At 41.8% G+C, this 16,821-nt stretch overlaps 1 protein-coding gene across 1 annotated transcript in view; it reads right to left on the bottom strand.

The window, feature by feature from the left end:
• The window catches only part of LOC133552460 (neuronal acetylcholine receptor subunit alpha-3-like), a 70,748-nt gene that overhangs the window by 11,274 nt on the left and 42,653 nt on the right, over positions 1 to 16,821 (bottom strand). Inside the window, 6 exon segments of the mRNA XM_061899655.1 lie at positions 4,947 to 4,966; positions 5,011 to 5,031; positions 5,034 to 5,194; positions 11,949 to 12,055; positions 12,135 to 12,179; positions 12,263 to 12,401. Of these exon segments, the coding sequence (XP_061755639.1) occupies positions 4,947 to 4,966; positions 5,011 to 5,031; positions 5,034 to 5,194; positions 11,949 to 12,055; positions 12,135 to 12,179; positions 12,263 to 12,401 (493 nt within the window).

The raw sequence follows: 16,821 nt of genomic DNA, 5'->3' as shown, positions 1-16,821 counted from the left end.
AACTGACAGAGAGGTCAGCATAGTGCAAAGACCTTCTGCACAGTCAGTTACTACGGAGCTCCAAACTTCATGTGAGGTTCCAAGTAATTAGCCCACGTACAGTACGCAGAGAGCTTGATGGAATGGGTTTCCATGGCCGAGCAGCTGCATCTAAGCCATACATCACCAAGTCCAATGCAAAGCGAGGGATGCAGTGGTGTAAAGCGCGTCACCACTGGACTCTAGAACAGTGGAGACACCTTCTCTGGACTGATGAATTACGCCTTTCCATCTGGCAATCTGATGGACCAGTCTGGGTTTGGTGGTTGTGTTGCGTTAGGACCAGATGTTCCTCCAAGGGAATTTAAATTACTGGTCAATCCCAAGTTCTTTTGATGACACATAAACTGAGTTTAAATGATCACCCAGAACAGAATAGGTATTTTGCAATTTATTCCAAAGCTTTGGAGAGTCCAACCTAAAAACAACACATTCAAATCGCGTCGCAAACTTGATTTGAAAACATTACGGAAGCGCTGTGTTCTTCAATATGTCCCCCACCCTCCAGAATGAATACACACGTCTATTGTTCTCCTTAGCTGGAGACAGGATGAGATGGGGAAAAGGAGTATTGCTACTCCCTACCTTCCAAGCTCAAGGTAGTCCACAGTGTACCATTGGTCATGAGATGGAGAAAAGATAGAAAGAGTACAAGATGGAACACTAACTATTTCAAATATGACTACAGAAAAGAAATAACTCTAAAATATGGATAATGTAGATATCTATCTCCGTCAGTTGCCAGGAGAACGCTACATTTCGGACTGCATTGTGCCGAGTGTGGGGTTGTTATTCAGGAGTCGGGCTTGGCCCCTTAGTTCCAGTGAAAGGAACTTTGAATGCTCCAGGATACCAAAACATTTTGGACAATTCCATGGGATGACCCTTCAAGTTCATATGTGAGTAAACTTTTGGCAATATCATTTATATTGATTTATTTATAAAAAAAAGGTTTTTTACATTCATGTTTATTTCATGAAGACTAAAATATAAGTTGTTATGATTGTGATGACTTGCATTGATGGGAATCAGACAGTAGTGATGATAACCTCCACTTTTTCACACGGAGGAGAGATAAAGTCCTCATTTCTGTCCAATACCATATGAAAGTGTTTGCTTTTTCTTTGTCCACCTTCCATACTCTTTTTTATACACTTTACAAGAAAAACATTGGCGGCAAACTCCTTAACTGGCTAGCTTTCTGAGACTCTTATTTTGTTAGCGCAGGCAGGATGAAGCAGGGCTTTTATTGTGAAGACAGGAACTCTGCAGTCGGTCTTTAGAGTTTTGACGGCAGGTCCGGCACGAGAGTCTGTTGAAATAAAGTGTTTTTTCGCCTTCCTGTCGGTCATTTTTCCTTGATAATGACCTCACTAGACCAGGGGTGTCCAAACTTTTTCCACTGAGGGCCACACACTGAAAAATCAAAGCAGGCGGGGGCCAAGTTGATATTTTTTCATTTTTTTTATTTGTTGGGGCTCCCTCAAGTTAGGTCTTAAGGACCCAGAAAAGGTTTCAGTCTTAAACAAGGTTCAAAATAAGTCATATATTATTTTTTTCATAAAACCCTTGAATCGCTAATTCTACTTCATTATTTGTTTTACTTTTTACAAGCTTTTTGTCAAAACCCTATTTTTTTTAGGCAAAATACAAAATACACAATATTTTTCTCCAAAAGATTTTCTAAGTGAAATATTTAATGTGAAGTAATTGGATCCCTAAATAGGTCAATTATTCATCGCAAAATGTATTTGAATTTATTATTATTATTATTATTATTATTTTTTTAGCAAAGACAGTTATTAAATTCCACTAAAATCCTTAGGGATCCAAAAGTGCCCCACTCATAAAAAGGTCATGCTTTTTTAAATTTTTTAAATTTTTCATTCAACACTTAAATCTCTATATCAGCTTCAAATAATATATTGTAATTGGTTTAGTATATCAATAATAACAAACAATAGGATAATTAGTATAAGTATATAATTAGTATGGAATTTTTTTTCTTCTAATTTTTATATTTTTCATGTTTTTATGTTTGTTGTATTTATGTCCTTTTTGTCCTTAAAGGGGAACATTATCACAATTTCAAAAGGGTTAAAAACAATAAAAATCAGTCCCCAGTGGCTTGTTGTATTTTTTGAAGTTTTTTGCAAAATTTTACCGGTCTCGGAATATCCCTAAATAAAGTTTTAAAGTGTCTTATTTTCGCTCTCTGCGAAGACACTGGCCATTTCCCTGTGACGTCACACAGTGCTGCCAATGTAAACAAACAATGGGAATACCACAGCAAGATATAGCGACATTAGCTCGGATTCAAACTCGGATTTCAGCGACTTAAGCGATTAGACGCATGTATCAAAACAGATGGTTGGAGTATGAAAGTATTGAAGAAGAAACTGAAGCTATTGAACGAATAGCTATTGACGCTATTCATAGCCATAGCATGGCCGAATAGCTGCGTTAGCATCGCCGGTAAAATGTGCGGACCAAACGATCAGGACTTTCGCATCTTTTGGCACTGGAGCAACTTAAATCCGTCGATTGGTAAGTGTTTTTTTCGCATTAAATGTGGGTGGGAGGAAACGTAATACAGTTGCAAATGCATCTACAGGTTATCCATACATCTCTGTGCCATGTCTGCTTTAGCACTGCCGGTAAATAGCATGTTAGCATCGATTAGCGTAACATGTTAGCATCGATTAGCTGGCAGTCAACATCAACAAAACTCACCTTTGTGATTTCGTTGACTATCGTTGCAAATGCATCTGCAGGTTATCCATACATCTCTGTGCCATGTCTGCTTTAGCATCGCCGGTCAACTGTGGAGACACTCTGGCACATTCAATGGGGGTCTGGCGGCAGACACTTTGGCATCTTCGGGCCAGTGGTGCAACTTGAATCCCTCCCTGTTAGTGTCGTTACACCCTCCGACGACACACCGACGAGGCATGATGTCTCCAAGGTTCCAAAAAATAGTCAAAAAAACGGAAAATAACAGAGCTGAGACCCGGTGTTTGTAATGTGTTGAAAATGAAAAGGGCGGGTGTGTTACCTCGGCGACGTCACATTCTGACGTCATCGCTTCCAGCGCGATAAACAGAAAGGCGTTTAATTCGCCAAAATTCACCCATTTAGAGTTCGGAAATCGGTTAAAAAAATAGATGGTCTTTTTTCTGCACCATCCATCATCTTCCGCTTATCCGAAGTTGTGTCGCGGGGGCAGCAGCCTAAGCAGGGAAGCCCAGACTTCCCTCTCTCCAGCCACTTCGTCTAGCTCTTCCCGTGGGATCCCGAGGCGTTCCCAGGCCAGCCGGGAGACATAGTCTTCCCAACGTGTCCTGGGTCTTCCCCGTGGCCTCCTACCAGCTGGACGTGCCCTAAACACCTCCGTAGGGAGGCGTTCGGGTGGCCTCCTGACCAGATGCCCGAACCACCTCATCTGGCTCCTCTCGATGTGGAGGAGCAGCGGCTTTACTTTGAGCTCCTCCTGGATGGCAGAGTTTCTCACCCTATCTCTAAGGGAGAGACCCGCCACACGGCGGAGGAAACTCATTTCGGCCGCTTGTACCCGTGATCTTATCCTTTCGGTCATGACCCAAAGCTCATGACCATAGGTGAGGATGGGAACGTAGATTGACCGGTAAATTGAGAGCTTTGCCTTCCGGCTCAGCTCCTTCTTCACCACAACGGATCGGTACAACGTCCGCATTACAACGTCCACTATTCCCTCACTCGTGAACAAGACTCCTAGGTACTTGAACTCTTCCACTTGGGGCAGGGTCTCCTCCCCAACCCGGAGATGGCACTCCACCCTTTTCCGGGCGAGAACCATGGACTCGGACTTGGAGGTGCTGATTCTCATTCCGGTCGCTTCACACTCGGCTGCAAACCGATCCAGTGAGAGCTGAAGATCCCGGTCAGATGAAGCCATCAGGACCACATCATCTGCAAACAGCAGAGACCCAATCCTGCGGTCACCAAACCGGAACCCCTCAACGCCTTGACTGCGCCTACAAATTCTGTCCATAAAAGTTATGAACAGAATGGGTGACAAAGGACAGCCTTGGCAGAGTCCAACACTCACTGGAAATGTGTTTGACTTACTGCCGGCAATGCGGACCAAGCTCTGGCACTGATCATACAGGGAGCGGACCGCCACAATCAGACAGTCCGATACCCCATACTCTCTGAGCACTCCCCACAGGACTTCCCGAGGGACACGATCGAATGCTTTCTCCAAGTCCACAAAGCACATGTAGACTGGTTGGGCAAACTCCCATGCACCCTCAAGAACCCTGCCGGGAGTACAGAGCTAGTCCACAGTTCCACGACCAGGACGAAAACCACACTGCTCCTCCCGAATCCGAGGCTCGACTATCCGGCGCAGCCTCCTCTCCAGTACACCCGAACAAACCCTACCGGGAAGGCTGAGGAGTGTGATCCCACGATAGTTGGAACACACCCTCCGGTCCCCCTTCTTAAAGAGAGGAACCACCACCCCGGTCTGCCAATCCAGAGGTACCGCCCCCGATGTCCACGCGATGCTGCAGAGACTTGTCAACTTATTATTTTTTGAGAAATTATTTTAAAAATTGTGTTTTTTTTGTTTTTTTTTCTCGCTGCATTTCACCTATTTGCTCTTTTATTTCACTTTTTAATATTAAAAAAAAAAAATATATATATATATATATATATATATATATATATCTTAGTATTTTTCGAATGATGTGCTGTGGGCCGCAAATGGCCCCCAGGCCACACTTTGGACACCCCTGCACTAGACCCTCGGGTGCCTTCAATCGAGTGATGAAAGTGAAGATTGACGATCGTTAATTTTTGGGTCAATTTTTTTAATGCCTGGCTGGCAATGGACTGACACCCTCCACCATCCACCGCGAGCTCGCCTTCCACGTAATGGCCACCCCTGTTTTAAACAGATACGATACATGTCATGTTTGGCCGTCTTACCTTGGGCCTTGTCGTAGGTCAGGAGCCGAACTTCATGGAGCAGTTCTGGTAGTCAAAGGGGAAGTAGGTGATGTCCATGGGGCAGGAGGACTTGAAAATAGCCGGAGGAACCCAAGTGATGGTGCCATCGAACTTCAGCAGAGCCTTGGTCTTGTCCTCCACTAGAAAGTCCCCCACGGCACTAGGAGAAAATATTCCCCCGAAATGTCATTTCAAATGTCATTTTAAATAGGACAATCAGCAGTTTATTAATATCACCATCATGGAAAAGAAAAGAAAGTTAGATCTGTAGGCCTGTAGGGCTTCTCCCACAAATCATTGCCAATAAACAATATTATTGTCGGTCGGGCTGGGGGATATATGGAATATACTCCATATATCGCGGGTTTGTCTCTGTGCGATACAGAAAATGACTATCTGGTGATATTGGAGTATATGTTCTCACACAGTTGCATTACACTACAGCAGGGGTCACCAACCTTTTTGGAACCAAGAGCTACTTCTTGGGTATTGATTAATGCCAAGGCTACCAGTTTGATACACACTTAAATAAATTGCCAGAAATAGCCAATTTGCTCAATTTGCCTTTAATAAATAAATATATATATATATATAAAAAAAATGGGTATTTCTGTCTGTCATTCCGTCGTACATTTTTTTTTTGCTTTTATGGAAAGTTTTTTGTAGGGAATAAATGATTAAAAAGACACTTAATTGAACGGTTAAAAGAGGAGAAACATGAAAAAAATGAAAATTAAATTTTGAAACATAGTTTATCTTCAATTTCGACTCTTTATAATTCAAAATTCAACCGAAAAAAAAGAAGAGAAAAACTAGCTAATTCGAATCTTTTTGAAAAATAAAAAAATAAAAAATTATGGAACATCATTAGTAATTTTTCCTGATTTAGATTAATTTTAGAATGTTTTAAATAGGTTAAAATCCAATCTGCACTTTGTTAGAAAATATAACAAATTGGACCAAGCTATATTTCTAACAAAGACAAATCATTATTTCTTCTAGATTTTCCAGATTAAAAAAAAAAAAGAAATTCAAAGACTTTGAAATAAGATTTAAATTTGATTTACAGATTTTATAGATTTACCAGAATATTTTTTGGAATTTCAATCATGATAAGTTTGAAGAAATATTTCACAAATGTTCTTTGTCGAAAAAACAGAAGCTAAAATGAAGAATTAAATTAAAATGTATTTATTATTTCTTTACAATAAAAAAAATACATTTACTTGAACATTGACTTAAATTGTCAGGAAAGAGCAGGAAGGAATTTAAAAGGTAAAAAGGTGTATGTTGTTTAAAAATCCTAAAATCCTTTTCAAGGTTGTATTTTATCTCTAAAATGGTCTTTCTGAAAGTTATAAGAAGCAAAGTAAAAAATAAATGAATTTATTTAACAAGTGCAGACCAAGTCTTTAAAATATTTTCTCGGATTGTCAAATTCTATTTGAGTTTTGTCTCTTTAGAATTAAAAATGTCCAGCAAAGCGAGACCAGCTTGCTAGTAAATAAATACAATTAAAAAATAGAGGCAGCTCACTGGTAAGTGCTGCTATTTGAGCTATTTTAGAACAGGCCAGCGGGCGACTCATCTGGTCTTACGGGCGACCTGGTGCTTTCTTGTCTCTCCTTCTCACAGAGACGTAAAACAAGCGCACCTTCTTCAAACCACCGCCAGACGATGGACTCCCTGCTGTTTTTCTTGGAATTATTCTTCCTTCTTTTGTTACCAAGATTGGCACCTTCTTTCTCTCGTATTACCACTCGCACCGCTCCGCTAGCATCACAGCTAACGTTTCCATGCCGCTACCTCTCTGCTCCGCAAGAGCGTATGATGTTGCACGCGCGACAGTTCATAAGCTGTGAAAAGAAATGCAAGAATGCAATATTCAGTCTCGACAAACTAGATTTTTTTGTGGACATGTTCCATAAATATTGATGTTAAAGATTTATTTTTTTTTGTGAAGAAATGTTTAGAATGAAGTTGATGAATCCAGATGGATCTCTATTACAATCCCAAAGAGGGCACTTTAAGTTGATGATTACTTCTATGTGTAGAAATTTTTATTAGAATTGAATCACTTGTTTATTTTTCAACAAGTTTTTAGTTATTTTTATATCTTTTTTTCCAAATAGTTCAAGAAAGACCACTACAAATGAGCAATATTTTGCACTGTTACACAATTTAATAAACCAGAAACTGATGACTTAGTGCTGTATTTTACTTCTTTATCTGTTTTTTTCACCAACAATGTTTTGCTCTGATTTAGGGGGTACTTGAATTAAAAATTTGTTCACAGGGGGTACATCACTGAAAAAAGGTTGAGAACCACTGCCTTAGAGCGTAGGGTGGAACTGTAACTGAGTGTACAGCCCAATAAATAGAGGAGCACATGGACTGTACCTTAGAGCGTAGGGTGGAACTGTAACTGAGTGTACAGCCCAATAAATAGAGGAGCACGTGGGACTGTACCTTAGAGCGTAGGGTGGAACTGTAACTAAGTGTACAGCCCTATACGTCTCTCCTCATGAGCAAAATTCAACTCTGTCCCTGCCTGATTCCTTCTTCGTGTCTTGTCTAACAGATAGTTTCGGTGTTTGAACCTGAGCAGAAGGACTCTTTCAATCAATCAATCAATCAATGTTTATTTATATAGCCCCAAATCACAAATGTCTCAAAGGACTGCACAAATCATTACGACTACAACATCCTCGGAAGAACCCACAAAAGGGCAAGGAAAACTCACACCCAGTGGGCAGGGAGAATTCACATTCAGTGGGACGCCAGCGACAATGCTGACTATGAGAAACCTTGGAGAGGACCTCAGATGTGGGCAACCCCCCCCCTCTAGGGGACCGAAAGCAATGGATGTCGAGCGGGTCTAACATGATACTGTGAAAGTTCAATCCATAGTGGCTCCAAGACAGCAGTGAGAGTCCCGTCCACAGGAAACCAATCTCAAGCGGATCAGCAGCGTAGAGATGTCCCCAACCGATACAGGCGAGCGGTCCATCCTGGGTCCCGACGAGCGGTCCATCCTGGGTCTCGACTCTGGACAGTCAGTACTTCATCCATGGTCATCGGACCGGACCCCCTCCACAAGGGAGGGGGGGACATAGGAGAAAGAAAAGAAGCGGCAGATCAACTGGTCTAAAAAGGAGGTCTATTTAAAGGCTAGAGTATACAGATGAGTTTTAAGATGAGACTTAAATGCTTCTACTGAGGTAGCATCTCGAAACTGTTACCGGGAGGGCATTCCAGGAGTACTGGAGCCCGAACGGAAAACGCTCTATAGCCCGCAGACTTTTTTTGAGCTCTAGGAATCACTAATAAGCCGGAGTCTTTGAACGCAGATTTCTTGCCGGGACATACGGTACAATACAATCGGCAAGATAGGCTGGAGCTAGACCGTGTAGTATTTTATACGTAGTAGTAAAACCTTAAAGTCACATCCTTAAGTGCACAGGAAGCCAGTGCAGGTGAGCCAGTACAGGCGTAATATGATCAAACTTTCTTGTTCTTGTCAAAAGTCTAGCAGCCGCATTTTGTACCAACTGTAATCTTTTAATGCTAGACATGGGGAGACCCGAAAATAATACGTTACAGTAATCGAGACGAGACGTAACAAACGCATGGATAATGATCTCGGCGTCTTTAGTGGACAAAATGGAGCGAATTTTAGCGATATTACGGAGATGAAAGAAGGCCGTTTTAGTAACGCTTTTAATGTGTGACTCAAAGGAGAGAGTTGGGTCGAAGATAATACCCAGATTTTTTACAGAGTCACCTTGTTTTATTATTTGGTTGTCAAATGTTAAAGTTGTATTATTAAATAGAGGTCGGTGTCTAGCAGGACCGATAATCAGCATTTCCGTTTTTTTGGCATTAAGTTGCAAAAAGTTAGCGGACATCCATTGTTTAATTTCATTAAGACACGCTTCCAACTGACTACAGTCCGGCGTGTTGGTCAGCTTTAGGGGCATGTAGAGTTGGGTGTCATCAGCATAACAGTGAAAGCTAATACCGTATTTGCGTATGATGTCACCCAGCGGCAGCATGTAGATGCTGAAGAGTACAGGGCCAAGGACCGAACCCTGGGGAACTCCACACGTTACCTTAACATAGTCCGAGGTCACACTGTTATAGGAGACGCACTGCATCCTATCAGTAAGATAAGAGTTAAACCATGACAGGGCTGAGTCTGAAATACCAATTCGTATTTTGATACGTTCTAATAAAATATTATGATCGACGGTATCGAAAGCAGCGCTAAGATCGAGGAGCAGCAACATAGATGACGCATCAGAGTCCATCGTTAGTAATAGATCATTAGTCAGTTTTGCGAGGGCTGTCTCAGTCGAGTGATTTGCCCTGAAACCGGATTGAAAGGTTTCACATAGATTGTTAAACGCTAAGTGCTCATTTAGCTGCTCTGCAACAATTTTTTCGAGGATTTTCGAAATAAAGGGAAGGTGAGACACCGGTCGGTAGTTTACCATGAGGTCTGGATCGAGGTTAGGTCTTTTAAGGAGAGGATGAATAACCGCTTTTTTGAATGCAACGGGAACAGTGCCCGAGGAAAGTGATAAGTTTATAATATTTAGCACTGATGGACCTAATAATACAAAAAGCTCCTTGATAAGTTTCCCAGGAAGTGGGTCAAGTAAACATGTTGTTTGTTTTATTCCATTTACACGTTGTAACAATCCTTCTAATGTTATTTCATCAAAACGAGAGAAACTATTTTGGATATTTGCAGTATCCGCCGTATATACAATCGTATCTGTGTTACTATAACCCCGTTGTAGCTGGGACGCATTGTCTTTTATCTCCTTTCTAATAAGTTCAATTTTCTTATTAAAGAACTTCATAAAGTCATCTGCCGAATGGGTGGAGCTACTGGAAGGAGTCCCTTGTTGGGTTAGCGATGCTACTGTACTAAACAAAAATTTTGGATCGTTTTTATTAATGCGGATGAGATTTGAGTAATAATTAGTTTTAGCTAAGGTAAGCATGCGTTTATAAGTTATTAAACTATCACTCCATGCTTGATGGTGCACCTCAAGTTTAGTCGTGCGCCATTTGCGTTCCAGCTTTCTACATAATAATTTCTGAGCTTTAGTTTCTTCAGTAAACCATGGCGTACGCCTTTTTGGAGCCTTTTTTAACTTCAGCGGTGCTATACTATCAATGGTTTCGCGCAGGGCGTTGTTAAAGTTGTTAGTGAGGTTATCAATAGAGCCCACATACTTTGGGAACGGTGCCATTACCGAGGGCAGTAGGTTCGCAAGAGTCGTCGTTGTGGCAGCATTAATGTTGCGGCTGCTATAGCAGTTATTATTATTATTAGCTTGCCGAACATGAGTCTGAACTTCGAATTTTATAAGGTAATGATCGGACATTACTTTAGTATACGGGAGTATCATAACTTTGGAGACGGTGATACCTCTGACAAGCACTAGGTCTATCGTATTACCGCTGCGATGCGTCGGTTCATTTATTATTTGTGTAAGACCACAGCTATCAATTATAGTCTGGAGCGCCACGCACGGTGGGTCCAATGGGGTATTCATATGGATATTAAAGTCCCCCATTATAATTATATTATCGGCGTGCATCACTAGATCAGCAACAAACTCTGAGAATTCACTAATAAAGTCCGAATAGGGCCCTGGGGGGCGGTAGATAACGGCCAGGCACAAGGCAGAGGTGTGCAGACTTCATAGAAAGCACCTCAAACGATTTATATTTATTATTTAAGTTAGGACTAAAGTTAAAGTTTTCGTTGTATATTAGTGCGACACCCCCTCCCCTTTTGAGGTGACGGGCAATATGCGCATTCGTATAGTTAGGAGGGGATGCCTCATTTATCGCAAAAAAGTCGTCTGGTTTAAGCCAGGTTTCGCTAAGACCGATGACGTTAAGGTTGTTGTCTCTAATGACCTCATTGACTAATAACGTTTTGGGAGACAAAGATCTGATGTTTAGAAAGCCCATATTATAGGTAGTGGGCTGTTTTAAGGAGTTGTTGATAAAATTATCCGTAGTAGCAATATTAATAATGTTGCGTTTATTATGCGCAGTGTACTTAAAATAATTACGACCATATCTAGGAATTGATATGACGGGAATTTTCAGATTGTCTACTTGGCGCTGCGATAAACTGAACGCATCATAATTTGCCACCTCAGTAGAACGCATGTCTACTCTGACGAAATCATAGACACAGTAGAAAAAACATTTTGTGAGTTGTGTATTATTCTACGAAAATTGCTATGTGTACAGGGATCATCCAGCCTGGCGCTGGCTAGCTCTAACTTAACTGACTCCATACCCAGGCTAGCAGGCTCTGTAATTGCCTGTGACCGGGCCTTGCTCTAGTGCAGTTAGTCAAAATGTGGCTCAATGCGAAGTCTATGTTCCGAGACAAGAGGATAGCGCCTTCCTGGTTAGGGTGAAGGCCGTCTCTCCTCAGCAAGCCAGGTTTGCCCCAGAAAGAGGGCCAATTATCAATAAACGTAAATCCCTGTTGTCTGCAGAAGCTATCCAGCCACCTGTTAAGAGAGACTAATCTGCTATATCTCTCATCATTGCCTCTCCCAGGCAGGGGGCCAGAGACAATTACTCGATGCCTGGACATCTTCTGGCGAGATTACAAGCCCTGGCTATGTTTCTCTTTGTAATATCTCTGATTGTCTCATCCTAACGTCATTGGAGCCAACGTGTATTACTATATTCGCATAACTAGTGGTGCAGTTAGCCTGCCGTACGTGCTTACTAGACCTGTTGCGAGTTAGCTCCCTAAGATTAGCTTCAATGTCAGGTGCTCTGCCCCCGGGAATACACTTAATTGTGGCTGGTTGCTAGCTTTGACACATTGTCTTGAACACCTCCAACCTGATGACTCGTACACTACTTATTTGTACAAAACGATGTCAGGCCTCCAAATCTTATTGGATGGAACTCGGATGAACTCGATTCCATCATATTCCACGGGGGCCCATCGCAGCTTGTAGTCGTTCCACACCTAGAAGCAGAAAGCAGCCAAATAAATGCATGTTTTCCTTCAAGTGGTTGATTGAGAGGTGACATTGAAGGTAACATACATGTCTCAGCCACAGATTAGTTTCCATGATTTGATTCACCTCATCCTGCAGGGACGGACAGGGAACATTTGTCACCAAAACCTTACGAAAGCCTCGTTGTCGTCGTTCAGAAACAATTAGGTTCTTACCACTTTGACCAGTTGAGATATGGACACCTCAAATTCCACGGTGACGGGATCAGACACATTCTCCACTGGTCGGATGAACTGGTTGTACCTTCGGAATAACTTGCGGAATAATCGGTCCTCTGCTTGGACGCAAAACAACCTGAGGTAAGAAATGAGAAGAGTTAGAACTGAATTAAGACGGTCGGGAACGTGTTGCGACGTTGGAGAGGATTTATTGAACAGATAAAATCACAAAGCGCTGTAAAAAAACATACAAACCCCGTTTCCATATGAGTTGGAAAATCATGTTAGATGTAAATATAAACGGAATACAATGATTTTCAAATCCTTTTCAACCCATATTCAGTTGAATATGCTACAAAGACAACATATTTGATGTTCAAACTCATAATTTTATTTTTTGCATATAATCATTAACTTTACAATTTGATGCCAGCAACACGTGACAAAGAAGTTGGGAAAGGTGGCAATAAATACTGATAAAGTTGAGGAATGCTCATCAAACACTTATTTTGGAACATCCCACAGGTGTGCAGGCTAATTGGGAACAGGTGGGTGCCCATGATTGGGTATAAAAACAGCTTCCCCAAAAATGCTCAGTCTTTCACAAGAAAGGATGGAGCGAGGTACACCCCTTTGTCCACAACTGCGTGAGCAAATAGTCAAACAGTTTTAAGAACAACGTTTCTCAAAGTGCAATTGCAAGAAATTTAGGGATTTCAACATCTACGCTCCATAATATCATCAAAAGGTTCAGACAATCTGGAGAAATCACTCCACGTAAGCGGCATGGCCGGAAACCAACATCGATCCCTCAGACGGCACTGTATCAAAAACCGACATCAATCTCTAAAGGATATCACCACATGGGCTCAGGAACACTTCAGAAAACCACTGTCACCAAATACAGTTCATCGCTACATCTGTAAGTGCAAGTTAAAGCTCGCCTATGCAAAGCGAAAGCCATTTATCAACAACATCCAGAAACGCCGCCGGCTTCTCTGGGCCCGAGATCATCTAAGATGGACTGATGCAAAGTGGAAAAGTGTTCTGTGGTCTAACGAGTCCACATTTCAAATTGTTTTTGGAAATATTCGACATCGTGTCATCCGGACCAAAGGGGAAGGGAACCATCCAGACTGTTGTCGACGCAAAGTTCAAAAGCCAGCATCTGTGATGGTATGGGGGTGCATGGGTAACTTAAACATCCGTGAAGGCACCATTAGTGCTGAAAAGGTACATACAGGTTTTGGAACATTATATGTTGCCATCTAAGCGGCGTCTTTTTCATGGACGCCCCTGCTTATTTCAGCAAGACAATGCCAAGCCACATTCAGCACGTGTTACAACAGCGTGGCTTCGTAAAAAAAGAGTGTGGGTATTTTCCTTGCCCGCCTGCAGTCCAGACCTGTCCCCCATGGAAAATGTGTGGCGCATTATTAAGCGTAAAATACGACAGCGGAGACCCCGGACTGTTGAACGACTGAAGCTCTACAAAAAACAAGAATGGGAAAGAATTCCACTTTCAAAGCTTCAACAATTAGTTTCCTCAGTTCCCAAACGTTTATTGAGTGTTGTTAAAAGAAAAGGTGATGTAACACAGTCGTGAACATGCCCTTTCCCAACTACTTTGGCACGTGTTGCAGCCATGAAATTGTAAGTTAATTATAATTTGCAAACAAAAATAAAGTTTATGCGTTTGAACATCAAATATCTTGTCTTTGTAGCATATTCAACTGAATATGTGTTGAAAAGGATTTGCAAATCATTGTATTCTGTTTATATTTACATCCAACACAATTTCCCAACTCATATGGAAATGGGGTTTGTAGATGAAGTAATTGTGACTGCCATCTACTGGTCACACTTATCATTGATTGATTTAAACTTTTATTAGTAGATTGCACAGTACAGTACATATTCCGTACAATTGACCACTAAATGGTAACACCCCAATAAGTTTTTCAACTTGTTTAAGATTTAATTTCATTTAATTTCACCATGTACCAAATAAAAAAGCTTCGAGGTCGGTAAGCACAACAACAATTATGCCGTACATTAGGTGCACCAGTTTATAAGGCGCACTGTCGAGTTTTGAGAAAATTAAAGGATTTTAAGTGCGCCTTGTAGTCCGAAAAATATGGTATTTTCCTAAAAATACACATTCAGGCTAAAAAGTGTGTTTCGTGCAATTACTCTATTAATCGCACAAACTCATTAATAAATTAATTGATAACTAAAATAATTGATAGCTGCAGATTTATTTAAAGCAATAGAATATAAATCAAAACTTGTTTTCTTTAATTGATTAAAATGATAAAACTTTACAACCCTTGTGTCAATACGGTACCATAAGATGTCCTTGTGGCTTGTGCAGCCCTTTGAGACACTCGTGATTCAGGACTATACAAGTTTGATTGATTCATTGAAACTTTTATTAGTAGATTGCACAGTTCAGAGCATATTTCGTACAATTGACCACTAAATGTTAACACCCCAATAAGTTTTTCAACTTGTTTAATTCGGGGTCCACGTTAATCAATTCATGGTAGTAAAGTTAGTAGTAAGTAAACATTGATTGATTGATTGATAGTGATCTTAAAGATGCAGCAGATGTTGCTGATTGGTAAAATAACAAAGGGGGGGAAAAATCGCATTGGTTGTCCTTCAAAATGGTTTTGAGGAAAGAACAAAAATCAAATTTGTGCATGATTGTCAGGTTCAAACACTGATGACGTCTATTAAGCAGACGAGAAGCAAGGAATCATGCAGAAACAGAGTTAAATTTGGCTATATGAGGAGAAATGTTTGGGCTGTACTCTAGTTACATATCCAACCTACGCTCTAAACTCCAGCCCACGTGCCCCACCTATTTATTTGAGAGGTCCCTGGTTATATCACTTAGGCTGCTGCTGAAAGGAAGAGGATAATCTCAGGAGCCCCAGTTAGACATAATATATGACTATTCATGAAATGCAAATGTGCTGACCCTCGTGATATCGCCCTGTCTCTGCTCTGTCTGCGTCACGGACACAAACACTTTGCACGGACAGAAAAGTCCAACTTCAGCACAATTGATGATAACTATAGCAACAGCCTTTAAGCATAAGAGTTGTTACTCTAACAATGATACAGTTAGAGACTTTGAATTATTGCTGGGATGTCAATATCGTAAGAGACAATGGAAAAGGAGAATATGTCGTCTAAAGACCCCTGTGATGGCCGGTAAATACCCTTGAAGAAAAACCCTGCAGAATCTGCACAATAAGCATCCGACTATGAATGATTGGGCGTCCGCAGTATACGGTACGTACTTTAGAAGGCCGGACTGAAGGTCACAGTGTGGAAAAGTGCCAGGAGTAACACTGCTGTGTTTGATGGCATACAGACCCCCCCCCCCCCCCCCCCCCATCACGCCTGTCCGAGCAGAAAATGTAGCCTCACTTGGGACAGTGGACAGTCACACCACCCGCACGCTGCACCAGTGTGCTAACAAAGCTGGAAAACCGCTGCACATACAAAGCATCGGACCTTCATTGGTTTCAACGTGTGCAGTATCCAGACCAGGGGTGGCCATTACGTGGATGGCGAGAGAACGGTGGATGGTGGAGGGCGTGTCAGTCCATCGCCAGCCAGCCATTAAAAAAAAAAATACTGTTTTTCCTTGAATTGCCACCGGGGCGCTAATTAATTTAAAACTTCTTCTCACTCCTGCGTTTACCAAAGGCATGCGGTACATTTAGGCCTGCCCTTATAAATTTGAGTGTGATGTAAGAATACCATCATGAAAAGCCCGGTTAATAAAAAAAAAATGTTACTATAGAAGCATTTAAGTCTCACCTTAAAACTCATCTGTATACTCTAGGCTTTGAATAGACCTCCTCTTTAGACCAGTTGATCTGCCGCTTCTTTTCTTTTTTCTCCTCTGTCCCCCCCTCCACAAGGGAGGGGGTCCGGTCCAATGACCATGGATGAAGTACGGGCTGTCCAGAGTCGAGACCCAGGATGGACCGCCCGTCGGGACCCAGGATGGACCGCTCGCCTGTGTATCGGTCGGGGACATCTCTACGCTGCTGATCCGCCTCCGCTTGGGATGGTTTCCTGTGGACGGGACTCTCGCTGCTGTCTTGGATCCGCTTTGAACTGAACTCTCGCGGCTGTGTTGGAGCCACTATGGATTGAACTTTCACAGTATCATGTTAGACCCGCTCGACATCCATTGCTTTCGGTACCCTAGAGGGGGGCGGGGGGGGGGGGTTGCCCACATCTGAGGTCCTCTCTAAGGTTTCTCATAGTCAGCATTGTCACTGGCGTCCCACTGGATGTGAATTCTCCCTGCCCACTGGGTGTGAGTTTTCCTTGCCCTTTTGTGGGTTCTTCTGAGGATGTCGTAGTCGTAATGATTTGTGCAGTCCTTTGAGACATTTGTGATTTGGGGCTATATAAATAAACATTGATTGATTGATTGATTGATTATGGTCTTACCTTTACTTATAAATGAAGTCCATGCGCAGCTCCTTCTGATCAAAAGCATCGATAACTTGTTTATAGAAGTCTTC

The sequence above is a fragment of the Nerophis ophidion genome, linkage group LG05 (assembly GCF_033978795.1).
Source record: "Nerophis ophidion isolate RoL-2023_Sa linkage group LG05, RoL_Noph_v1.0, whole genome shotgun sequence".
In the NCBI taxonomy this organism is placed as follows: domain Eukaryota; kingdom Metazoa; phylum Chordata; class Actinopteri; order Syngnathiformes; family Syngnathidae; genus Nerophis; species Nerophis ophidion.
This window is presented reverse-complemented; position numbering and strand designations above follow the sequence as displayed.